General features: G+C 34.7%; 2 protein-coding genes across 3 annotated transcripts in view; both read right to left on the reverse strand.

The window, feature by feature from the left end:
- Nucleotides 1-10,683, reverse strand: part of LOC145263856 (peroxisomal carnitine O-octanoyltransferase-like) — a 65,419-nt gene extending 54,736 nt beyond the window's left edge. Inside the window, exons 1-2 of the mRNA XM_080120931.1 lie at nucleotides 10,574-10,683; nucleotides 311-433 (exon numbers count right to left, since the gene is read on the reverse strand). Of these exons, the coding sequence (XP_079977057.1) occupies nucleotides 311-431 (121 nt within the window). The 5' untranslated portion in view covers nucleotides 432-433; nucleotides 10,574-10,683. The remainder of the gene's footprint in view (nucleotides 1-310; nucleotides 434-10,573) is intronic.
- A 16,041-nt stretch (nucleotides 10,684-26,724) lies between these two features.
- Nucleotides 26,725-27,696, reverse strand: part of LOC145263858 (glycine--tRNA ligase-like) — a 78,278-nt gene continuing 77,306 nt past the window's right edge. For both annotated transcript variants that reach the window (XM_080120933.1, XM_080120934.1), the window contains exon 17: nucleotides 26,725-27,017. In XM_080120933.1, the coding sequence (XP_079977059.1) occupies nucleotides 26,907-27,017 (111 nt within the window). In that variant the 3' untranslated portion in view covers nucleotides 26,725-26,906. The remainder of the gene's footprint in view (nucleotides 27,018-27,696) is intronic.

Genomic DNA, 27,696 nt, shown 5'->3' on the forward strand with positions numbered 1-27,696 from the left:
GTTTCGACCAAAAATTGGTTGAGTAATTTGGTAGAGATCGCAGAGGTCAATTTTTTTTTTTTAACTTTGACCCCCCCGCCCTCAATTTTGACATTTATAGCTTTGGGCTCAAATCATGGGACGAATAAAGATTCTAAACTTAAGGTTAAGTATCATTAAATCTTGATTTTAATCTTCATAAGGGGATATAAATGTGGTGCAAATCTATTTCCTGCTCTACAAAATTCTTTCAATCCGCTTCACACACACACACACACACGCACGCACACACGCACCCTGTTTTCATAATCTGCCCCTTTTCTCCACTCACCGGACTGAAGATATTTTTGTAACGTCTGCGATAAAGGTGGTAGCGGCAGAGATGCTAGTCGATCTTGGTAGACGAACGTTCTCTCCCCAGAGGCACACTGGAACATCTCGGCAACAGACATGACTTAAAAAAAATAAAAAGAGAGAGAGAGAGAAAGAGATATAGCTCATCAACACATAAGAAAAGAAAATTGTTTTCATAAAATATAACCAAGGCAGGCACTAAAATATTCAACAAGAAACATTCCAACCCCTGGTAAAATATTCTAAAAAATAAAACAAAAAAAACAGCAAATGATTCCCATGATGCATTTGAGTTATTTTATGAGCAACTTCCATGGGTCAAAAGATGGCTGACAACAGCAATATGGTGGTTTATAATTAAAACTCAAGAATACCTAGCAATTTTTCTATCTAGTCCCCCCCCCCCGAAACCTAAGGTATCATGTTGATCTGAACTTCTGTAATCCCTATATATAATAAAAGAGATGCCGTTTTTCCTCTCTGGACCAAAATACTGTAGGTTTATTTAACTATAGATCGACATTTTAGACACATTAATTCGTAATATTAAAACATTACATTTAATCCTTGGAGCAACATCATCATCATCGTCATAGCCTGCAGAGAAGTAGTTCTCATTTTTCCCCTCTTATCGCCAAGTACTCCCATGGTCGCCCACTTACACTGCATATTTCTACTCACAGGGGACTTAAATTTAGACTCCTTCCTACATAATTGATTTATTCACTATTTTACATAGCATTTAGCTTTCCTTCTTCTACACTAAAGATACTAACATCTCCCCATAGTTGATCCTTACATCCTGATTGGCTGACACAACCCATTCCATTATTCAAGGATTATTGGAATGCATACATTCCCTTTACTTAATGAACACTACGTAACCTTAATTTTCGCTATTATTATAGCCAACTATCGTAATCCAACTGTTTGCTCTCTCTATTTTTTTTTTTAATTATACTAAGTGTACTCTTGCAGCAAAAGAACAAGATCTTCCCATACCAAAGCAGGTAACTTATTTTATTACATTCTTTTTTGGGCCTATTTTTTCCTACGGACGAAATACACCATGTGTTACTTATTTATTTATTTTTCTCATTCTGCACTTCATCTTGCAAATACTTACAGTAGCAGAATTTGACATAAACAGTTTATTAAATAACCTGAAAGACATTATTTTTTTTTGGTGGGGGGGGGGAATGTTCCTTCTTACGAAATCAGATGTGTTATTTTTCTTTGGGGCGGGGTGTCCATTCTACGTGTGGGCTTACCAAACATTCTGTCTGACGACTTATACAAAAACTAAAACACAATATTGCTTTATTTTGTGGGGGGGAGGGTAGTTTTCTTCTTAGGATATAACGACATTTGTTCAAACTTGGTCAACTAAACAACACGCACATGTTTTTTTATCGATAACTATTTATTGAAACCATAATCCTCGGAGCATAACTAAACTGATTACACGCAACTATTCACGCTTATAAATAAAAAAAAATTATGTTTTTTAATGCAATCATAACATGGTGCATACAAATTTCATCTGACAAACAATTACGTTAGACGCATTTTACGTAAGCAATTTCTTGAATTAACAAAACAAAAATAAGTTTTGGTAATGTTTATAACTATTTTATTTTTTTTTTGAAAAACTAGCGAAAACCGAGAAACTTTTTTTCCATGAAAAATACTATACTTTCACGTAACAATTTAAAAACATGCTTACATTAGAAATATGTTTAAAATAACATAGACCATCTTCAGTAATGATCCATATAAACAATTCATGAAATCTTTATCGTTATTTTCATGGCAAGTGTTCAATCTATGGTCCCCCCTCGCCAAACTTTCACAAGAAACACTTGTCTAGCTGAAAACACTATCAATAATTCTCCCCACCTCTTTATCTGTGCCTAAACCTAAACGTAGATTTCATGAACAAAGCTTCTTTCTTAGAACTGCACGCCTGTGGAATTGTCTTCCGTTTTCCTGCTTTCCAGCTGACTACAATATGGTTGTCTTCAAGTTCTTCATGAGCCGTTCCACTTAAGTTAACAAATTTACCGAATTTCCATTACTAACGATTACTTTATTGTCCAATTGACTACTGTACATTCTTAACCCTTATCCTCGAGTGGTGTCTGGCCTTGATAAGTGGTTATGCCTATTGTAAAAAAAATTTTTTTTTTTAAATACAGTAAACGATCACGTGATTAGTAACTAGCGTAATTTACACCCCCTCACCTCACTCCCAACCCAACCCCCTTAAGAACGGCCTTCGGAAAAAAACAACCTCAACCTACCCATATTCAGAAAAGCTTTAGATGTTGGCAGTGTTTAGTCCGATAGCCTTCATACTATGGGGACATTGGGGGTGTTTATATTACAATGGCTATGTTACTGCTTTTCTGGAAATAAATAATTAAATACATAGCGACTTCTGTCCAAGTCTGATGAAGTTACTGGATCGTTGATACGATTCAGTAACTGAAACATGTGTAACTAAACGGTCATAAATTAAAAAAATATATATTTGCTCTGCAATAGTATTGAGCACCTTCTTCAAGTTTTACTATTTACCAGTTCTGCTAAATATATAATACATATTATATATATATATATATATATAAATAATGAAACTAAAAATAAGAGAAAAAAATTCACTAGAACAATGATGACAAGATTATTAAATTTTAGTTGAAGAGAGGTTGTTTTTTAATATTCTATACTTCCACTTAACTATTTATTGGATGTGATGGGCATAGAGAGGAGCTACCTCAGAAACGGGTGAGAATCTCTCGGCAGTAGCCTGAAAGACAAAAAAAAGAAGAAAAAAAAAAAAAAAGGCCCAAGATGGTGGCTGTTGTCTTTTAAAGCCTCCGGTCACACGTAGATCTAGCAATCTTGTGTGGTATATGCAAATTAGGTGTGTCCGAAACATTATAAAAAACGAGTCACAGGGAGGAGTGGGAGAAGCGTTTAAGACATGCAAATAGAGAACGTCGACGTGTATCTCGTGTTGTGAACAACAAACTCTACTCGACTCAACTTGTGACTAGCGAACCTCTGCTTGACGTTTTAGCCAAAAAGTTTTGTTGCTTTGCGTTAGAAAAAGACTTCTGATACATTAGAAATTTGTGGTACACTGGAATTTTTTTTTTACAATGCTTGAATTAATTATGTCATCATTTAGAAATCCATTCTTAGCCTAGCGAAGGAGAATATTAATTACCAAATTGTATGCTAACATCAGATTTGTGGTCATTACTTATTACAATTGCACAGATCAGTATGAATGAGGTTGCTACAAATTCAGTATAGGGTCATGCGAGAAAGAAAATAACCTGGAGAGAACCAGAGATACAAAAGATTGGTCAACACATGATTACACTAAACCGCTGATTAAAAAACTGCATTTCCTAGAAAAAAAAATTTAAAAAATAAATTTACATACCATCTGCTAGTATCAGTATCTTTATGTACCTTTTTTTACTGTTAGATGTAAGCACGCTTGGATCCCAGCATCTGTTTCGTTTAATAGATGACCAAACTCAGCAGTCAAACAACAAGCACAACTTCATAAGTTGCGTTTATAGCAATCTTTCTATAAGAATTCATTTTCAACCTATTTTCATACTTACACATTCCATTACTAGCAAGCAAAAATGTTTCCCCAAAAAACATCCCCATGGACTAAATACAACAGTAGTTGCCTCCATAAAGTGAAATCGACAATCAGCAAATTATGAGCGGTCTCAGGAAGACAATTTTGTAACTTCCTTCACCGAAGATGAATCTAAATACTATGAATCACATCAACCAGATCATGCTGCCACAGAAATACATAAGGTAGAACAGGCTCAGCCTATGGACATAAACACGGCTGCCGAACATATCGTTGAACAAAACAGATATGCTATACTTGATGTCATGCAGATACAACTCTTGCATAAAACTGTTCCTCAGTCAAGTTTCTGACTGCATAAATATGATGCTGCACGTAGTTATCAGTTACGTTCAGATGTGCAAATAGGTACATTGAGTAATGGAGCAACTTGTAGACAATGTAACGCAAGAAAATGGATTAGAGAATCACCAGGTATGTGTTGTTCGGGTGGCAAAGTTATTCTTACAGATTTAGAAACACCTCCAGGACCATTAAGGTCACTTATTGATAAACACTTCGCATAATTCTTTACATTTTTTTTTAAAAACATGCTTTAGTATGACCAGCTTTGGTGCTGAACAAATATGTGAAGATGCCTATATTTAAAGTTTGTGGACAGGTTTGCCATAGAGTTGGTTCCTTGCTTCTCGTCGATGTTGGAAATCCACAGTATCTTCAGGTCTATTTCATTGGTGATGCTCAGCAAGAAGCAACAGCGAGATATAACTATGGATCAAACACAAAATTCTTGATCTGTAAAGCACGCTTCATCAAAGAAAATACATTTATCCAAAACTTTAAGATAGTTATGAAGCATACTACATGTGATGACTTTAAAGTGGTTATACATGCATGCTACGTGTGATGACTTTAAAGTGGTTATACATGCTAACAAAACTCCAAGACATGAACATGAATGCCATTTTTAAGTCCCGAGACACATGAGGTTGCTGCTGTAATAGTAGGTCAGGAGTTTCATCATCTGGACATCATTTTGTATCTCAGAAACAATCAACTTCAACAAATCGCTGAAACAAATTGGGCATATGATGCTTTACAGTACCCAATCATTTATTGGGCAGGTCAAGAAGGGTATCATTTCTCGATGTGGCAAACAAATCCTCACAACAAAGAGCTAGTAATAGGAACAAAAACTTCATGAAACAATTTCTACGCATATAGAATAACAGTCCAGGACGGATGTTTCACCATGTTTATTAAATGTAGAAGTTTATTTCAACAATATATAATTGACATGTATGCCAAAATAGAGCATGAGGGGCTTATTTAAATTAAAACTCATCAAAAGGAGCTAAGTGAATGTAATCGGAAACTCTTAAGAGACTCACTGGTTATTGATGGCAACACTGAAAATGTGAACCAACTGACTATCCTACCAGCAACATTTACTGGGGGACCTCGGTTTATGCATGAATGCACACAAGATGCAATGGTCTACGTTACAAAATATGGAACTGCAGATTTATTTTTAACTTTTACCTGCGATCCGAAATGGTTTGTGAGATTGTGAAAGAACTCCTTCCAAATCAACAACCACATGATCGTCATGATCTTACAGCAAGAGATTTTCATCTAAAGCTAGGTATCCTAATACACCTACTTACGAAAGGAAACGTTTTGGGAGTTGTAGTAGCATACATGTACACCGTTGAGTGGCGGAAAAGAGGATTGCCACATGCTCATTGTCTGGTTTGGCTTGAACAAAAGTTGAGATCCTCTGACAGACTTGGGTTATCAGTGCGGAAATTCATGATCCTGTGACAGATCCAATTTTACATGATATCATTAGACACCACATGATTCATGGACCATGTGGAAACATAAACAAGTTTTGCCACGTCACAGAGAAGGCCAATGCTCTAAGAGATATCCCAGACAGTTTCTATATGAAACTCAGTTGGATAAAAATGGCTACCCACTATATCGACAATTATCTATGATAGCTGGGGGATTTGAAACAACTGTTACCCTCCCTGGCAACATAAAATTTTCTGTAGACAATCGATGGGTTGTATCATATAATAAACTCCTTTGTTGTATAAAAGCCAAGTACGTCCAAGGATGGAATACTGTTGCCATATCTGGGCAGGAGCTGCTAAAAACAGCATATCCTGCCTTGACAGAGTACAAAATAGACTTCGTGGCTTGGGGGGGGGGGGGCCCTTTTCTCTACCCTGCAACCTCTCTCCCACAGAAGAGACATTGCGAGCCTATCCTTGTCTTATCATTATTTCCATGGCAGGTGCTTGTCTGAACTCCAATCTCTGGTCCCCCCCTCGCCAATCTTTCACGAAAATCACCTGTCTAGCTGAATCCACTGTGAAAAATTTCCCCCACTCTTTATCTGTGCCTAAATCAAAACATGGATTCCATGAACAAAGCTTCTTTCTTAGAACTGCACGCCTGTGGAACTCTGTTCCGTCTGCCTGCTTCCCACCTGACTACAACATGGATGTCTTCAAGTCCAACGTTAACAAATTTCTAATGAACCGCCCCCTTAAGTAAACACTTCATCAAATCTCCACACTAACGTAATGTACTTGCAATAACCCTTATCCCTGAGTGGCTTCTGGGCCTTGATAAGTGGTGACCACTGTGTAAAGGTAAAGGGGTAAAGGAAGACTTTTAATCAACAGTGTGAAATCAATTGAATACATTTGTAAATATGTGAATAAAGGCAGTGATCGAACTGTCTTCACAATTGAAAATAATGTTCATAAGAGATGAAGTTAAGAGATATGAAACTCCTAATGAAACCATTTGGTTGTTTTTTTTTTTGTTTTACGGCATATCAACCCTTTTCAGGATATTTAATGCCGAATCCAGTGATTTTGAAGAAAAAACTTTTAATAGAATATATTTGTTTTTTTTTTTCCAAGTTAGTTTCTATTTAACCCATAGTTGCGACCCTAACAGGTACGACCACTCCGGGTCAGAGTGGACCTAGGAGCAATGGCAATTAAGGGATGGCCCCACACTCCCCAAAGTCCGCAAGCTGGGGCCTCACCATCGGATATAGTTTAAAGTCATATCCAGGACCGATTACTATTTGAAGAATACTTAACTTCCCCATACATGTACATCATACTCCGGTTATTCACCTTTCAGTCCATCTAGAAAATGGACAGCGGATAAACTTTACTGAAAGAAATATGGCGGATAGAGTTGCAAATCCACCTGCGACAACTCCGACAACATTTTTCAATTTATGTGCAACAGATTTCTTTACACGTACACTTCTGTATGTTGAAGTTCCCGTTTATTATACATGAGACACTAAAAATAAGATCTTCAAGAGAAGATTACAGGCTAGAGTAGTTCCAGGCTATCTGTCTGTTAAAGAAACCATTAATCCATCTAAAACCAAACTCCTATCCTTACACCATCAACGCTCTGATCCCCATCTGGCATCAATTGGGATGGATGGCTCTCGTCTGGGAGAGGCCCCATGTTTTGACAAGCTTCTGGGTTTGACCTTTACTCCTGATCTGAAATGGAACATGTACATCAAGTCTGTTGCCAAGGTCGCTGGAAAGATGGTGGGATCCTTCTACCGCTCCAGAAGATAGCTCACTACTGATGCGATTCTCTATCTATATAAAAGCCAAGTACGTCCAAAGATGGAATACTTCTGCCATATCTGGGCAGGAGCTGCTAAAAACAGCCTATCCTGCCTTCACAGAGTACAAAATAGACTTCGTGACTTAGCTGGGGGATGCCCTTTTCTCTACCCTGCAACCTCTCTCCCACAGAAGAGACGTTGCGAGCCTATCCTTGTCTTATCGTTATTTCCATGGCAGGTGCTCGTCTGAACTCCAATCTCTGGTCCCCCCTCACCAATCTTTCACGAAAATCACCCGTCTAGCTGAATCCACTGTGAAAAATTTGTATAAAACAGGTTCTTCCATTCCCCACCCCGAGTCGAATTTTAGTTATCATGGCGACTAGACCAGGCCGTTTGACTAGATCTGGCAAGCATTTTCCATACTATTGTTACTAGATTCGGTTGGGAGGTCGCTAAAAGAGTATTTCTTCTTTTTTTTTTTTTTTTTTTGCAACTCTGACGTTTGCCTGCTCACCTTGGAATGTCGACCTTCGGCCCAATTTTTTTTTTTTTTTGGCACTTCTGCATAACGGTGATATGAGGAGACCGAGAAGAGTTATCGATCCCTGTTCTTTGAATGGGAAATGCTCTCTACCAGACGCTCTGTGAACCTCAAATACAAACAAGTGTCTCCGAGAACGTAAACATATATAATAAGATAACACAAAAAATATAGGAAAAGTGAAACTTTATTGTATAAAAAATATAATTTTAATGTTTTAATATATTTTAAATGAATGATTTATAATTGAAAATAAATGTTAAAAACCTGAAATATTTATAGATTGTTTATAATTTTTTTTTTTTTTTCTGTATGCTTGTATAAAATGGGCTGGCATACACGAGTGAGGGCCCTCTAGCGAAATACACATTGGCTCCGATGTTGTAGGCATCACATTCGAGGGAGCGCTTATTATTTTGCATGTGTTACCTCGTTTGTTTTTGTAGGCTTAAACTTTGCGCTGTTCGGATTTTTTTGGGGGGGGGGGGATATATGTTGGGGGGGGGAGATTATAGCTATAGGTAATTATTAATAGGGAAATTGGTGCAAGTCCAGATAAACAAACATCTTTATCATGTACCTAGTACCTACCTCTCACGGAATGTCGTAGGTGTTTTTTCTCATATCGAAAAACAGTGAAGGAAAGGATTTTTGCGTATGTAACTTTTTTTTTTTCATTTCGCTACTTTTTAAATAGTTCATTAAATCCGGCTAAAAAAAAATCAAAAAAATCGCAAACTTCATTTTTCCGTGCTGAAATAACATTATTTAGGGCACTCGTCATGCATGCAGAGAGTGATCCGTGCTGAAATAATAACGTTATTATTTAAAAAGCCATTCTTAACATGGGAGGGGGGTGTTTTGTACCTATTCTGTATTTTAACCTTACAATTGAATAAAAAATAAAAAAAAACCCATAAAACTTTAATTAAACGTGGAAATACGATTTAAAAAAATAGCACGGATCACTCTCTGCATTAGCACCTTATTTAGAAAGCCATTCTTAACATGGAGATGGGAGGGTGTGTGATGTTTTTCAATATGAGAAAAATCACTGAGAACATTCGTGATTGAAGATTTTTGTTTATCGCCGCAAGTGCTAATCTGGACTTGCACCAATTTTCCTGTTAATAATTACCCTATCATCTCCGGCCAAAAATATATCCATGCAAAAAAAAAAAAAAAAAAAAAAAATCCGAACAGCGCAAAGTCAAGAAACAAAAACAAACGAGGTCACACACGCAAAATAATAAGTGCTCCCTCGATGGGATACGTACGACATCGGAGCCGATGCGGAAAAAAAAAAAAAAATTGAATAAAAAAAAAAAAAAAAAAAAAAAAAAAAAATTCGCTAGAGGGGCATCCGGCCTCACTTGTGTACGTCTGCCGAAATTTTTAATAATATATATATATATATATTTTTCAATACGATTTATAGAGAGTTCGACTAACACTCTCTTTCGGCCGTTCTTGAAACTTAAATACACACATTATTCGCCTCATAGCACTGTCATGCAGAAGTTCCTTTTTCTGACGCATTAAGAACGGCTTTCGGAATATGCACCCTCAACCTCTTCGTGTTAAGAACGGCTTTCGGAATAAATAGGGGTGAAAAATATTTGCCCCAAATTTAACTGATATTCATTGTCAGCATACCCACCAAGCCACCCGACCCGCAACTACTATTTTTTAAAAAATGGAACGAGGGCAATGACACTGCCCGGCAGTGTCGGTTGCAGAGAAGTAGATTTGTTGATAGCATGCGCGTACAAACATGGCGGCCATTGAATTACAGTGTATAGTACATGCCTATATATCTCGAAAACTACTTGTCTTTGCAAAATTTAAATGAGATTTCTGATTCAGCATAGTCGAAAACCTATAAAAGTTGTCATTTTAAAGAAAATAGTAGAGGTGGAGGTGGGTGTGGACCTAATTTTAAAAATTACGATTATTACTTTAATTTTATTTATTTTATTTCTTTCTTGGTATTAGCCAATTTAAATTCTGGTACTTTTTGTATTTTTGGTTTCAGTAAATAACAGTAAATGAACATGTGCAAGTTACGTATCGGCGAGAAACACGCGCACACCGAAACTAGTGTATTATAGTTTGAACAAATATCTCGTACTGTTTCCACAAAGCAATAAACATTATTTTCAGGTCCACAAACATTTTTATGCTGAAAATAAATAAATAAATAGATTTAAAAAAAAAAAAAAAAAAAAAAAAAAGAGATGTGTATTCGCAGTGTTTGTCAATTGACAACGAATTTTTTTTTTCTCTACATCTAACCCAGTTTCTGACCCCGTCGTCAAAAACATCGTCTAATAACTAATAATAATCAAATAAATACAAAACAATTATTTACGACCAAATTCTACGTATTCGAGTCAGACGATAACGTGGAATAAAAAAAATTCACCTGTACTTTTGCAAGACTCACCTGTATTTGGTCCCAGAATTGACACTTTTAAGTCGATTCGAGACTCAAACGGTTTCTTAAGCCACAACAACAAAGCGGAATAACTCGTACTCGCCAATTCCTGTAAACATTCCGCGAGAGTTATCGTTCTTGAATTGAAATTGCTTTACAAATTGTCATATTTCTAACCTTACACCTCCTACGTGAACAAGTTTTTTTTTTCTTCTTTTTTTTTTCCACCATTAATTCCGAATGACAAGCCAAGCAAAGCATACGTCGGTGACACCATTCTGTCAAAGAGGTGACGCTAAAGAATAGCTTACAAAGCCCCCCCCTCCCTCGTCATATAAAAAATGTGTCCAAATAATAACGTCAAGAAGCTTGAAGTATTCGGAACGAAATAGTGAATGGATGGATAGCACGCTACTGGAACACTGAAAATGTACACAATTGAAAAGTGGGGTGCTTTGTGTAGATTAGTGATGTTTTAAACCAACGCATTTCAGGTGAAAACATTATTACGTACTTACGTATATTGTCGAAATTAGTATATATTCCAAAAAGCTACAGAAAAATGATCCAGCAGATGTGCTAGGTGGATTTCTATTTACTTTTTTAAAACAAAAACTCATTTACAATAACGATCTGACGTTTTGTGTCTAAAAATGTTGGACTAATTAAAATTAAGAGAGATAAGTCACTGTGTCATACTGAATTGGTCGCACAACTCTTCCGCATTAAACATACGATGAAATTCGATAAATTCAATAAAGTTTATTTTTACTGTATTTATTTTTTTTTACTGGATTATTTTTAAGTAAAGACGACAACAAAGATGGCGGACATGAGGCTGCCACCTCTGGAGTGTCGAGAATTGCTCTAAACTCGAAAATAAATAAATAAAAAATAATGATAGAAATCCACTAAATAAATATCACTGACATTTATTGGGTATATTTCTATCAGTATTTTGTTTCATTTTCGAGTTTTGAGCGATTAGCGAGACTTCAAATATGACGCCCTCATGTCCGCCATATTTGTTCTGGTTTTAACTTAACCGCTCGACACTACTTGCATTTCAAACATAATAAACGCTTTAAAATATTTAAAGTACTAAAAGCATATCTAGGTAGGTAGAATATGAACTGGAATAGATACATTGAGAGCATTGCCAAGGCTGCTGCAAGGAAAGTTGGCTCCCTCTACCGTGCTAGAAAACTACTTACGCCTGACAGTATCCTATACCTCTATAAGGCCACCATTCGCCCATGTATGGAGTACTGTTGTCACATCTGGGCTAGTGCATCTGCTGCTTGTCTCTCACTCCTGGACAGGGTTCAAAAGAGAGTCGCCAACCTGATAGGTCCTGAACTGTCATCTAGGCTTTAGCCTCTGTCCCATTGACGAGATGTTGCATCCCTCTGCCTGTTCTACAAATACTTTAATGGTAAATGCTCTGACGAACTGCAAACACTTGTACCTCCTCGATGTGACTAAACCCGACAAGCTACTAAGTCTCATCCCTTTACAGTAGAGATCCCTAGGTGCAAGAAAGCCTTTTACTCCAATAGTTTCTTCCCCAGAACTGCGGGTCTTTGGAACTCCCTTCCGGGATTCTGCTTTCCCAACTGCACTGATATGCAGAAGTTCAAGTGTAATGTTAACAAACATCTTTCTACTCATCTCCCTTCATAATGACCCCGCTAATTAAGTCCCTAATAGTAGCCCCCTGCTTCAAAGTGGCACTGTGCCTTGTTTGGGGTGAAAATTGAATAAAAAAAAAGAAAGAAAAGAGTAACTCAAGTTGTATTGGTAACATTTATTCGTTGTATATTTGTTTCTTGATCACTTTTTCGGTTTATTATTTATCGAAAAGAATAACAAAAATATTGCATTAATTTTTATTATGTAAAATACACAATTGTGTACAATACCATGAATTGGTGGTGGTCGTTGCAATGCTACTAATTATTCTAGTTTTAAACACACTCATTGGCGCCTGCATACTTAGGTGTATCAGAATTTTTGTAGGAATTTTTGACACCCCTAACACGAAACTGCGAATAAAATATAAAAATCTCGGAATTTCTCTGTTAAAAGTGGGTTATTTATTTTCTTTATGGATTATACTTCCAAAATAAACTATTACAGTTGTTTTAAAAGTAATAGAATTTTTTTTTTAAACAGTAATGAATTTTCCGAACTCAATATTTTTCAATTTTTAAACTTTAAAAATCTATCAAAATTTTTCTATTGATTCTACTTTTACGATATTTTCAGGGTCAATGTGAAATTTTATGTTCTTTCCAATAAACCGAATATAATATTTTAGACAAACGTTTTTTTTTTTTAATTCACCCCCCCCCTTTTCAAGTTTCTATTAAAAAGTAAATAATTAATTTACTCACTGAAAAGTAAATAATTAATTTACTCACAAATTGGAGAGAAAAGGTCAATAAATAATATATTCAAATCTAAAACAAAAAAGCAAGTAGTGTTTTTTAGAATTTTACCTGTAAAGTTTGAAGTTTAAAACCTTTTTTTTTAAACCACGTTATTTGTTTTTTCTTTTTTTTTTTAATGGAACCTTGGTCCTTGCTCCTTTAATTGAAAAAAAATTAGGGCTTGAATTACATTTCTTGAGGAGTTATAAGCTTGGAAAGACAGTGGGTCGAATAATTCACGCCTCCCATTTTGAAATGTCTATTAAAAAGTAAATAATTAATTTATGTACCAAAGTCTTATATATCACAAATTGAAGAGAAAAGGTCAATAAATAATATATTCAAATTTAAAACAAAAAAAAACAAACTGTTTTTTAGAAATTTACCTGTAAAGTCCGAAGTTTAAAACCTTTTTTTAAAAAAACACGTTGTTTTTTTTTTTTGTTGTTTTTTTTTTTAATGAAACCTTGGTCCTTGCTCTTTTAATTGAAAAAAAATTAGGGCTTGAATTACATTTTTCGAGGAGTTATAAGCTTGGAAAGATGGGGTGAAATTATTGGTACTGGTCTCGATTTGAGTTCCCTGCCGAACACCATAAAAAAAAACACTGACTTCTCCCTACGCATGAGCAAAAGACATGTTTTAGTTGCCATAGTAACTAAACGATCATGAATTTTTATCTACTTTTTATAAGTTTTACTGTTTATGAATATTGAAACAAAAGAAATTACTACACATTTATTAATAATATCTCACTTTTATCGCCTTTGTTTTTAATCACTTTTATCGACTTTTTTTACTGTTTTACTGTTTATGTGTCACTTTTATCGACTTTTTCTTTTCTTTTTTAAATAGCATTTTCTTTTTAAATGACGACCTTTTTACTGTTTATGAATATTAAAAGAAAAATAATTACTAAACATTTATTAATAAAAAAAATGGGTGCTAATGCACTTATGATCTGCACTATATTTTAAATCGTATTTCTAAGTTTAATTAAAGTTTAATGTTTTTTTTATTCAATTGTAAGGTTAAAGTAGAGAATAGGTACAAAACACCCTCCCCATGTTAAGAATGGCTTTTTAAATAATAACGTTATTTCAGCACGAATCAATAAGTGCACTAGTACCACAAAATGGTACAGTAAAACAGTAAAAAAAAGTCGATAAAAGTGATAAAAAACAAAGGCGATAAAAGCGAGATATTATTAATAAATGTGTAGTAATTTATTTTATTTCAATATTCATAAACAGTAAAACAGTAAAAAAAAGTCGATAAAAATTCATGATCGTTTAGTTACTATGGCAACTAAAACATGTCCTTTGCTCATGCGTAGGGAGAAGTCAGTGTTTTTTTATGGTGTTCGGCAGGGAACTCAAATCGCGACCAGTACCGAATTATTTACTATTTTCACGAAATTTCTGACACACCTACAGTGCATACTGTGTGACAAATTAAAACGCGGTCGAATTTGAGTATATGTTGCCTTTTCGAGACCTATCGCAGGAGGGGTGGCGTGTGTGACGCTCAAATCTCGAAACCTGACCGATAGCCTATCGGTAAGGTTTTGAGATTTGAGCGTCACACACGCCACACCTGACCGCTTGTGTCCGTAACTGTTGTTACATACTGTCAATACCATTCTCTACGCTCTAGTTACCTTTTCCCATTTTCTGGTTCGATTGTAGTATAGGTACTGTTGGAATATCTTACACATTTAAATTTGGTGTTTGCCCAGATCTCTGTCTACATTAAAGTGTAGGTTCATAAATTTGTATGCACAGGATTCACTCCTAAACTAATTAACCGATCATTATGAATTTGGAAACACAGCTTCTAGCCCGCAAAATGTCCTAATGTGGGCTATATTTATTTTAACTTAGCTTTATAGAAAAGGGAGTAAAAGGAGAGGTATCAGTATGGAGAATCCTGAGTCAGTTCCAGAGATGGCCAAAGCAGTTCACAATTTGAAAACCACTTTTTGGGGGTGAGGATAAAAATTTTACCCTAACCCTTACCTAATCCTAACCATAACCTAATATTTCGTAAGCTTAGTGTCAACTGCCTTTCTACATCTTTTTTGGACCGAGTAAAGAATAAATACCCTGTAGCAGAAGACAATGATTGGCGTACATTTTAAGTGACACCGGTGATTCGACCTTGACATTGACACAACCACATGGCGCCTGTAAACAAGTAAAATAGCAGACGTGGTTGAATGTTCGCGAACAAGATTTAAAAAAAAATATATTTAGAAAACATTTTAGGATTTAAAAGAAAATATATATATTTACAAATATTTTTTTAATATTAAATATTTACAAAATTTTTAAGGATTTAAAAAATTTTTTCTATTTACACAAAACTTTTTAATGTATAACAAAACGAACGTATTTAAACAAAATATATTTAAATATATGGGTGTCTTTCTGAATGCGTTTTTTTTTATATATATTTACAAAACATTTAATAAATGAATGCATAAATAAATAAGAATGAGCTATTTTAACTACAAAACAGCATCCATTTATTTAACTATATATTGTTTAAATGCTGTGTTTCGTTACATTAAAAACTTATTTGTATTTAATTTGCCCTGTGGAGAAGTAAGCAAATAGCAAGTTTTTTTTTTGTTGTTGTTTTGTTTTTTGGGTTTTTTGGGGGGTTTTTTTGCATAAAAATAAAAGTTTTAAAACCATATGTGAATAAAATAATATATTTTTAAATCTCGATTGTTTATATTTGTTGCTTATACTTGTGATTTTATAATACATAACAATTGCCTCGGTCTAGAAGGAGTTCTCCTTCACTGACCACCGACATACATCGGACTTTAAATAAATGTTGAACTTTAATAAAAACGCACAAAAAAAAAAAAAAACAAGCAAAAAAAAAAACATTGTACATAAAAATCAATCTAGGTTGCCAAAAAACGCGAAACATTTGCAAAAATCCGAACAAGTCAGTTATTTTATATTTGTTTCTGCCATTAAAAAGTTTGTTTAAATAATTTAATTTAAAAGATGTTTAAAAATATGTATTTTTTTTTAGAGAGAGGAGAGATCAGCGTCCAAAATTCTCAGTTATAACATCGGTTTTTAATGTTTTTGAATTAATATAGCTCATTCTTTTTATTTATTTGTCTTTATTATTATTATTATTTTTTTTTTTTTTTAAACAAATTCTGTATATATATTTTTAAAAAACATTCTTCGCGAACATTCAACTATGTCTGTTTACAAACAACCAATACTAATGTCACGGTCAAACCGCCAGTGTCACTTGAAATATGCGCCAATCCTTGTCTTCTGCTATAGGGTATCTATTCTTTACTTAATCCTTTTTTTTTTTACATCCAAGGATAGAGTACTGCTACCATATCTAGGCAGGAACTGCTAGAAGCAGCTTATCCTGCCTTGACAGAGTACAAAATAGACTTCGTAGCTTAGTGGGAATGCCTTTTTCTCTTCCCTGCAACCTCTCTCCCAGAGAAGAGACGTTGCGAGCCTGTCTTTGCTTTATCGTTACTTTCATGGCAAGTGTTCGTCTGAGCTCCAATCTCTGGTCCCCCCTCGCCAATCTTTTATGAAAAACACCCGTCTAGCTGAAACCACTGTCCATAATTTTCCCCACTCTTTATCTGTGCCTAAATCAAAATGTAAATTCCATGAACAAAGCTTCTTTCTTAGAACTGAACGCCTGTGGAACTCTCTTCCATTTGCCTGCTTCCCAGTTGATTCCAAGTTGGTTGTCTTCAAGTCGAACATAAACAAATTCTTGATGAACCGCCCCTTAAGTAATCCAATTTACCAGATTTCCATTACTAACGATTATTACGATATTAGCCCATTGATTACTGTACACACAATTAACCCTTATCCTTGAGTGGCCTTTGAGCCTTGATAAGTGGTGATTCCTGTGTAAAAAAAAAAATCGTAAATTGCTTCGACCATTTCTGGGAGGCACTCTGGATTTTCCCTCAAAGTACTGAAATCCTCTGGGTACTCGTTCACTAGGAGTTGCTTGCTTGTTGGTGTATTTCTTCTCAAAACATCTATATTAAACTTCCATTTTCAATCTATATATTAACACGATAGTGTGTGTGTTATTCTGTGTGTCACACTTACATCTTTTTTCTTCTGAGTGACTGTTGTTTAATTGTTATGACTTTCAAATTTCTTGTAATAATTTTACCAAGAATTCTTCATAAGTTTTGGTGTTGATTTCGATTCAAGCTGATGCACCCAAGTCATATGGACATACATTTTTTTATTTTTGAAATCACAACTTTATAATATACTAGCATAGGTGCCCGGCGTTGCCCGGGTGTTTGGAGGTGTGTGTTGAGCAAAAAAAAAAAAGTTGTAGTAGGCAGGTAGGCTCGAACCCATACCGCAAAGGAGGAAAAAGACTTGAAAACAAAAAAAAACGTGATGTCTTTGCCATTGCGACCATCGCCAAAACGGAAGTGGCGAAGGTTTAAATTAAGGCTAGTCAATCGAAAAGAGGGGATCTTTCAAAAATATCGGGGGTAAAAAACGACCCCTCCTTGTAGAAAAGTGCCCAGTTGAGGGTGAAGGAATTAATATTTTTAGCCAATTTTTCGATATTTGTCATTCAAAGGGCCGAGCTTCAAAACGATACCAGTCTTGTGAAAATCCGTCGCCTTTGTCGAAAGTTTTAGGTAGACATACAAACATATATCCATACATTTAAACAGACAGGTGAGATTTATCTTTTAGATGAAAGAGTCCACTGTGGATTTTTCACACATCCTGCTAGTGTTAATTAGTTTGATATTTTTAACAAAAACAATGCATGTAATATGACTTAATAAAAATAAAGCATTACTATTGGACGCGTCAGTGTGTAATATAGCATGGACGATTATATGCAAATACCAAACTATGAGCAAAATGACATCATCATGGCAAGGAAAAAGAAGACTATAAAAAAGAGAAGGCATGTTCGAAAAGGCGATCATGTTAGAGACGTGAATGACTTTTGACAGCACATTTGAGAAGACGATTACATGGAAGACGTCATAGCCATAACGAGAAGTCACGCATGGCAGAAGAATGAGGAAAGAAATGTCATTATACAACAAAAAAAAGTTAAAGTTCTTTTCTATTTTTTGTCTTCTTTGAAACTGAAACTACATGTTTGATAATGTTACAAGCGAGCATAGTTTTAACTAGAGCTGTGACAATAGAATATTCTTTTCATTCTTTTGACTCTCGAGTATATATCCGAAACAGTAAGACATAGTCAATCAACCGAGAACCATATCCATCTATATAAAAACATATAATATATTAACGGATATATATTCAAAACTCAAAACCATGAAAAGAATATGCTGTTGTCACAGCTCTAGTTTTAACACATAAACTCTTGATTGGAAAAAATCTCAAATCAACAGTTTCAACCAACCAGCGAATTTCAGTGCATAATATAAAAACCCAAACACAGTATTTCTCTCACTTTCTTTTTCAGAATTTTTCATCATGAAACCATGCACATGGGTGTGTCCGTAAAACCTAAGTCTGACGTTTGGATGAAGGGAATCGACAGATAAACGAGAGACTTTCACTGACTTCCTAAACACAACGGCAACACGTACATATACGCTGTTAAATAAATTCTTGTACACAGTTCATGAATGTATATAAACACATACAGCACCATCTAAAATAAATATGCATTAACACACACACACACACGCACATATCTTCAGGCCTACAACCTTTTACGACATTTCTCTACCAAAAAAACACATTCTGCATGAAAACAGAACTGCCATTTCAAGCTAAATAATGACAGACCAACTTATGGACAGTTTCTTATAGAATTGTGGAAATGCAGTTGTGAATAACTGATAGATTACCGTCTCATTAATATATAAGACTAGCAGTTCAGCCTGGTTTTACTTGGGCCCTATGTCTTGTTCATAACTTTATGTGCATATATATATATATATATATATATATATATTAAAAAGTTTGACTCATGTCCAGGTAACCTACATGTAAAATTTCAAGTGTTTAGACCCAAAATTGGCAAAGGAGTTTAGGTATCATTTGAAAGGTCAATCTCTCGGATGACAAATATCCAAAAACATTAACTCTTTGACTGTCAACTGGGTCGTTTTTTACAAGGAAGGGGGCAGTTTTTTCGTCAACATTTTTGCAAAGTCATCATACGCCTTGTAATGTGTTACAAACAGCCACCTCGACATGAAATACTGTTTTATTATTCTGTTAGTAATATATAGTAGATATTTGATTGGCATGTTCTGACTGAACAAGAATCCACCAAAACCCAGTATCAAAATCAGTCTGGAGAGATTCTCTTTCCTTGGCCGAGGACGGAGAGAGTGACGTGTGACGGCGGAACAGTCACTACACCACGATCCGAAGCAGAGAAAAAAAAACCACGGAGGAAGAGAGAGAAAGGGAGAAAGAAGAGGGAGTTGAAAAACGTTTGATCAACGTTAGCACCAAACACCTCCCACCTCCTCCAATATGAAGGCAAGTGACAGATCGTCCCTTAGTCAGCGCACGTGGTGACCTCGTTGCCCCAAGAAGCAGAATAAGGAAAGAACAGGATTTCGTCAATTTTAATTTTAGAATCAAGGGGTGAAACAAATAAAGAAAAAAATAATAATTCTCTCGTGTGCGAGTAGTTTTGACCAAAAGTCAGACCGCGTAAAACGTTTTTCTGGATAACCAAAGCGACATGTCACATTTCAGAAGTTGGCAAAGACGGAGAAAAAAAAAGATATCTAAATTAATCCCTCGATAAAGCTATTTTGGATAACCCAAAACGGATGCCGACATGCATGTTTAAAAAGAAAAGAAACAAATCAAAATCATCTGCAAAGTCATCGTTTGGAACTCATATCTCCCACGTGGAACGGGACGGGAGTGCATCGCTCGCGTTGAGAGACTGGATTTGGTGATTGAAACTTTCTTCCCTCACAAGAGATTTTATTTGGATTCATCGTAGCAATTGCAAATTGTCTAAAGAAAAGAATTGAACTGTAAGTGCAAAAAAAAAACAAAAAACTTTACTTTCTTTCTTTGTCGAGCTGGAGATCGGACTTTCCCTCGTGTGGACTGGTTGCTGCCGTATACCTTTTATCTTTCTGTTATGGGATTCTCTTTCAGTTGGTATGTTAAAAATATTCCCCAATCCCATTAGCTTTGAATATATTTGTTTTTGTTAAATCTTTCTTTCCCCTTATCATTAATAAATTTAGTTTTATATGATTTGAAAGTGTTTGTTTCATTATCTCTTGCAAATCTTATTGTGTTCGATTTTTGTGTTTATTTTGTATCCGCCTGTCTCACAGAAAATAATTGTTGTTTTATTTGTTTCAAACCTTTTTTGTATAAAAAAGGAAAATTGAACCCAATCTGGGACCTATGAACATACCCCTAATGCAGAAGATTTGTACGCCTATGATAAGCGTTTGCTATCCATAAATGTCCATCCATATCCCTGCGTTTGCATTTTATTGCATTTTATTGTTATATCTAAGTATTGCCCCAGCCCGTATATAATAAATGACTAACCTTATTTCAAATGCTAGTGACATTGTATGTTGTGGTGGGCACGAGGATTAAGTTGGCTTTTCTTTCACCTTCTTTTCCTCCTCTGCGTTACAGGTTCGAGCCTGTTTGCCTGCCTATTACTTTTTTTATTTATTTATTTTGCATTCGCACAGGTACTTGCTACTATTTTTATTTTTTTTTTACAGCGTTTTGAAAAATTCTTTTAGGGCTTACTATAAAACTTCTTCACACTCGGGAAATGCTGGGGACCCCTGCCAGTCTATTATAGAAAAGGCAAAATGTGTTAGTATGTGTGTGCATGTGTATGTTTATATGTCTGCCAAAAACTTTCAACACAGGCAACGAACATTGACAAAATGGGTATCGTTAGAAAGATTGATCTCTCAGACAACAAATATGTAAAAATTGGCCAAAAAGATTAATTCTTTGACTGTCAACTTGGCCGTTTTTTGCAAGGAGGAATCAGTTTTTGTGTCAACATTTTTGCAAAGTCATTCATGCCTAGAGATTTCAACATACATTTAAAACACGTTATTTCAAAGGCCCATGATGTCACAAGTGCTGTGGGCGAGACAGCTAACGTGTTTGCTTTTTTTCCTTCTTTTTCCTCTTTCATGTTACAGGTTTGAGCCTGGCCACTGCGGATAATTTTTTTTTTTGTTCTCGCATAGGCACTGGCTATTATTTTAGTTTTTTTTTTTTTTTTTTTTTTTTTTTTAGGGGGTTGGTTGCTTAATTGCCTTACTATACCACCTCCCCACAACCGGGCAACACCAGGTACCCATGCTAGTTTCTAATAAAAGAAAGATATTTAAATTGGATGTAATAGAATCTAGCTGGTTTCAAGGTAAAGTTTTTTACTAATTTTTTTTTTTTTTTAATGCCGTTACACATCGAAACTTGATTTTCTGCTGCAGGTAAAATGATAAATATTTATTGATTTTAAACTACCATCATCGCCTCTGTCAGTCTTGAAAGACAATGGATACCCCCTGCACATGTAATTGTGAAACAAGGGTCGCACAATCGGCAAGCACACCTCTCCTGAATTGGCACTGTTTGATTCCAGTGGCAAAGAGAAATCCAAGACAACTGGAAACGATGCAGAGATAAGCAGAGAGCACCTGGTATTTCCAAATGGTCACCCATTTTAGTACTGACTAGGCTCAGTGTTGCTTAACTTCAGTGATCTAACGGGAATCAGTGTGCCAAATGTGATTATGCCGTATTTAAACTACCAATAAAACTAAAATCTATAAATCATCCCCCCTCACTTTAGTTGGGTTCGAGATGTGCATGTATGATAACATTGTGGCTAAAAACCCAAAACTGTTGACTGTCATGTTCACTCTCGTGACAATCTTTTTTGTCTGATGCCGAATCGTTAACTTGGAATCTTTAGTGATCTCCCCAAATTGAACTCTTCTGACAGCTCAAATATACCAAAGATCTGAAATGTCCAGTCTCCATTTCAGTCATCCCGACCACCAGAACTGATCACATCTATTTTCTTTTTTCAGGTTACCATCCAGAAACTAATAACTGTCCGACTCATTATTTTAATTCTTTGGACTATTGTTCTTATCTTGAGTGTCATTTTCACATTTTGGCTGATGTAACCTCCAACCTTCTTCTATCTCATTGAACTCAGAAATCTGGACAGAATTTCAAACAAATCTCTTTATTTACTTCTTGAAGGTAGCATGCTGTCATTCTGTCAGCCATGACTGGATAGAGGTCCTAAGTAATTTGCAATTATATTTTTCAGTTTGCCCCCAATGACAATTGAACCTTCAAGAAAATATCACTTTTACAATTGATTTTTCCAAATACTCTAACTACTGTGCCATGGGTCCTTGCAGAAAATAACACTGAAAACGAGAATAGTAGATCCAAAATAATACGAACAAGCAATCCTCATCGCAAAAATTCAGAAACCGGATTCATTAGTCTATCATCATTTACTTATCTCACTTTTTCATCAATTCTTGGGAGATCCTAGCTGGTCATGTGGGGGTGGGTGGGGAGGTCCATAGTCCTTAGCATCATTTCCACTTAAAACCTACATGACATCAGGTCTGCAAATGTTGCTGATCGAACAATATTTTATTCTCTTTTAAACTGTTCCATCTTTTGAAAGCCCTTTTGGTGCCTATCTTATGATTTTGTCTTTTTCTAAGATTCCATTTTATTCTTTGATTAATTTGAACTGTTTCTTTTCTCTTTATCAATTGCATTTTTTTCAACATCTTATTTTTGTGTTCATTATTCCTTCTTTAATTATATAGTGACCTTGTCTGTCTGAGGAACAGTTTACCAAACTACTGTTAATTTTTGGTGTACAGACTTAAAACCTATGGAACAAATTCGATTTTGTTTTTAGCTGGTAAAAATAGCTGCTAACAGGTCAATATTGAAAAAACTTGGAACTTGGCATGTAAGTTGATTAAACATGTTATTTTTTACACATGCACAAATATACATTTATATATTTAACAATGTTATTTTTTTAAAGCTTTTATGTGCATCAGTAATCCGACAGACTGTAATGTTGGAGAGCAATATGTTTTGGTTTTGATTTTGATTCTGGCTGATGGCACCAAAGTCATTTTCTTTTTTTAATTTTGAAATCATTCCTATTACATAAAATATATATATATATATATATATATATATTATAAAATATAATTAAAAAAAACAATTGCAACTACTTTTCTGTTTTTTTTTTTAATTTTTGTAATCATGTCCTTTTATTTTCTTTTAAAGTTGATGGGTTCCTATTCTTCTGATGAGTTAAGGGCGGAATAGATTAAAAAAATTGACATAATAATCACATGAATGATTCTGTGCTATGAAAAAGGTGCTGTCAAGAATTGAATATTTTAACATGCTGAAAGAAATAAACGGTATGATGGACAACACTTTGAAATTTGGAATACAGACTTTTTTTATTTATTTGAATATGCTCTGTGGTTACATCGAACTTCACAAATTAAAGGATTGGTATAAATAAAAAGTGAAATATAATTGTATAAGCATATTTTCCCATTTTTTTTCTTTGTACTTAGAGGCTGAAAAAAAAATACTCAATATTCAAAACAAAATAAAAGAAAATACAAAATGACCTTTAAGGTACAGCAAACTAAGTATTATGGTATCCGTTCAATGCAAAGTTAGTTTTAAGTTGTAGGCCATTTTAATTTGGAAATAGAAAAGAAATGTTGTTTCAAACAAAATGGCAGAATCAATCCAGAGAAGCTTTGAATTGCAAAAGCTTGCAGACTAAGATGAAGAATAGAGTTTCCAGAAGGGAGACAATCCAAAAAAAAAAACGTAGACGAAAAGCAAACGTTCTTCCCCTGTGAAGACAAAAAGTCAAGTGCAAGAATTCAAGAAATTCTATTTTATGGAATGATTCTGGTTTCTGATTGGTTGATAGCAGAACGTGGTTCCATCCGATTATCCAATTCTTATTACTTGTTTTTATAAATAGAACTTAAAAATTATTTTTTTGTAATTGCACCAAAAACATTGCAACAATATTATGGTATCCGTTCGATGCACAATTAGGAATTAATAGGGATTAGCATTTACAGAAAAAATTAGCATAAATTTAACCATATTCAACCATTAATTTGGCATAAAGCACTCATTCTAAATCATCACTTTTGTTTTACTGAACGAAAATTAAAATTTTTTTTTTTTTTTTTTTTTACAATATAGCTGAGGTGATCTATAAACTGTAATGATTGTCTGAAATTTGGTGAAAAAAATGAATGAGCAGTGAAGCTTTAAAGCAGTTCTAAATGATTAAAACTGCCACTTAACCATATATTCAAGCACAGTAGTGTTTGAATAATGAACTGTTTCAAAATATTTATGCAAATTATAAATAATTTTGCTCCCTACTATATCTATACTATATTACCATGAACAAAGCTTCTTTCTTAGAAGTGCACGCTTGTGGAACTCTGTTCCGGTTGTCTGTTTCCCACCTGACTACAACCTGGAAGTCTTCAAGTCCAATGTGAACAAATTCTTGATGAACCGCCTCCTTAAGACACTTTATCAGATCTCCAAAACTAACGTACTGTACGCACAATAACCCTTATCCCCGAGTGGCTTCTGGGCCCTGATAAGTAGTGACTACCTTGTAAAAAAAAGAAAAAAAATATCTTTGTATGTATGTCCGTTTCCACTTTTTATTGGAATCTACTATGCAGATCTGACTGAAATTTTGTATCAACCTTTGCTATAAGGTGCAACGAACTAAGTATTATAGTATCGGTTCGATGCACAGTTATTGATTAAAAGGTATTAACATGGATTAGCCACCACAATACTACATTTACCTTAGAAGTTTTCTCAGAAACTACTGAGCCGATCTAGCTGAAATTTTGTATGGATTTTTGTTATGATGAAATGCAGGGAGCTAAGTATTATGGTATCCGTTCGATATAGTTTTAGATTCAGCAGGATTAGTCATCACAATACTACATTTACTCGAGACAAAATACTAGGCCGATCTGGCTGAAATTTTATATGAACCTTTGTTATGATAAAGTGAAGCGAACTAAGTATTATGGTATCCGTTCGATGCACAGGTAAGGAATTAATAGAAGTTAGTATTTATGAGCACAAATTTAATCATATACAACCATAATTTTGGCATAAAGCACTAATCCTAAATCAATGGGCAATAACTTTTGCCATAGCTAAAGTCTAATCTATATTATATTTCATTTTTAGGTACTTGTGAAAAATTGTCATTCATATAGACAACTTTCTCATCTGCATATCTCGGCAAAGTCCAAAATTAATAGAATTTGGGAATCTCCATCAAATTCTTGGATGTCTATTCTGCAATTTGAACTGATATTAGTGCACAAATGACCACAACAGATCCAATTTGATTTGAACTTGTCATAACTGTTTCCGTAGTCTGCGACGTTATCCATTAGGCCAAGCCAAAGGTAATGTACGTTTTTTTAATTAGGTTTCACTTGGCTAATAAATTTACACTTTATCAACACGTGATATAAGAATGCCAAAGTAAACCGAGAATTATACCAATAAATAAAATCGGTAGAATATAGAAACGTGCTCACATATTTGAAAACATTATTTCGTTAGTGTAATTTGAAACTTTAGAAAACCGAATGTTTATATAACTGACTACAATATGGTCGTCTTCAAGTCCAATGTGAACAAGTTCTTGATAAGCCATTCCCCTTAAGTAATCCAATTTACCAAATTTACACTAACGATTAGTATGATATTATCCTTTTGACCACAGTACACTTTTTAATCCGTATCCTCGAGTGGCCTCTAGGCCTTGATAAGTGAGGATTCCTTGGTTAAAAAAAAAAAAAAAAAAAAAAAAAAAATTTTTTTTTTTTTATTCTAAAGCTTTTGTTGTTCAATAGTACGGCACAATCACATTGACACACTGGTTCCTGTCAGATCACCGAAGTTAAGCAATGTTGAGCCTGGTCATTACTAAAATGGGTGACCAATTTGGGAATTCCAGGCACTGTATGTAGGAGGACGTCAACTCCTCTCTGCAAGAGTTGCAAAAATGTAACGTTGTCATCTCCCCTGACGGGGATATGCATGTAACAGGGGACATCTTGTGAATTTCATACTGCCATGGAACTTCCTTCTTTGGAGAAGTCGGTTAAACCTGCATAGGGTTAGTGCTGTTTCCATTTTTTACAAATACACACAGACAACTCGTCATTATATAATAGATTCCTCGTTGGATTAGTTGGCATTGGTACATAAAAAGATTGAAGGACCACCATATAACAAGTAAAATCTTTGTTTGGATGGATAACATGTACAGAAATATTCAAAATACAAAATGTTCATTTCAACTTGCTGACATATTTCTATTAATTTGAAGTGACGTTTCTATTTTGCTGTCCAGACAACACTTAAGTGTTTTTTTTTATTTAATTATTTTTTAATAAAAAATTATGTAACATTCGGTATAATTTTTCTTTCTTCAAATGTTGTCAACCTTTCGGGTTTAAGAAAAAAAAAAAAAAAAATTATAATTATTTAATAAAAGATAATATAAAATTATTTGGTTTTCTAAATTTTAAAATTAAAAATGGTAGACATTTTGAAAAAGAAAAAAAAGCAGAACCTGAATGGATAACATGTTTATTTAAAAATAAGCGAGAGAGTGATAACAAAAGTTAAAACGATCATCCTTAATTTTGCGTTCTTTTCTTCAAAGATTATAGCAGAGAGAGACAGCTGAGGCGAGGGAGGTCAACATGCAAAAGAATGTTGCGCCTTCTGCCTCGATCACCTCTGTAAGGGTTTTCATTTATTACTTGATTCCTGTTGTTCAAAGACCGGATAAGTTTCAAGAACATCCTGCCACTCTTGTCTTCCTAGCGCCAATTCGCGTACCAATTCTGGCAAGTCGGTAATCTGTAAATAAGATTTACAATATAAACAACAAAATGAAAAGTAGTCAAAATATATATATATATATATATATATATATTTATATATTTTTTCAGAATGTGTGAGAGACTATATAATTATTTCGACTGCCAACAAAATTGCAGCCGGCAAGAGCCACGAAAGCCAACAAACCAGAAGTCCAAGACTCGAGTTTCGTCCTCATTTGGGCTCATCAGTTTGACACATCCAAACTCAGGATTCGAAATCCGAGCCTCTTGCATGCGAGGCAAGTACTCTACCAACTGAGCAAACACGCCGCACACAAGAAAGTCTTATTAACTATCATAGATCAAGCAAACTGCAAGGAAATCCGACAGTGGAATGCCCTACCTTTGTCTCAAACAAGGGATGTGATCATAGATTTGGAAATTTCTTTGAAACTATAAAAAATTGTCCTTCGTTGGAACATTATTTTGTCAGTAAAACAATTAATCTCCCGTATCGCTGAATAATTTTACTTACATGAACAAACAATAGTACCAATGTTCTTAAAAGGATCATCAGTTATTTACCATATATCACATAAATGTTACCAAGGCAAGATAAGTTACTCTCCTACCTATCTGGATTAGTTTTATTGTGTTTTAACTTATTTTGAAGTGTTCATTTACTTTGAAACAAAAGTAATATCGTGTTGTACAAT

Source organism: Euprymna scolopes, chromosome 39, assembly GCF_053919585.1.
Source record: "Euprymna scolopes isolate OS-2025 chromosome 39, ASM5391958v1, whole genome shotgun sequence".
In the NCBI taxonomy this organism is placed as follows: domain Eukaryota; kingdom Metazoa; phylum Mollusca; class Cephalopoda; order Sepiida; family Sepiolidae; genus Euprymna; species Euprymna scolopes.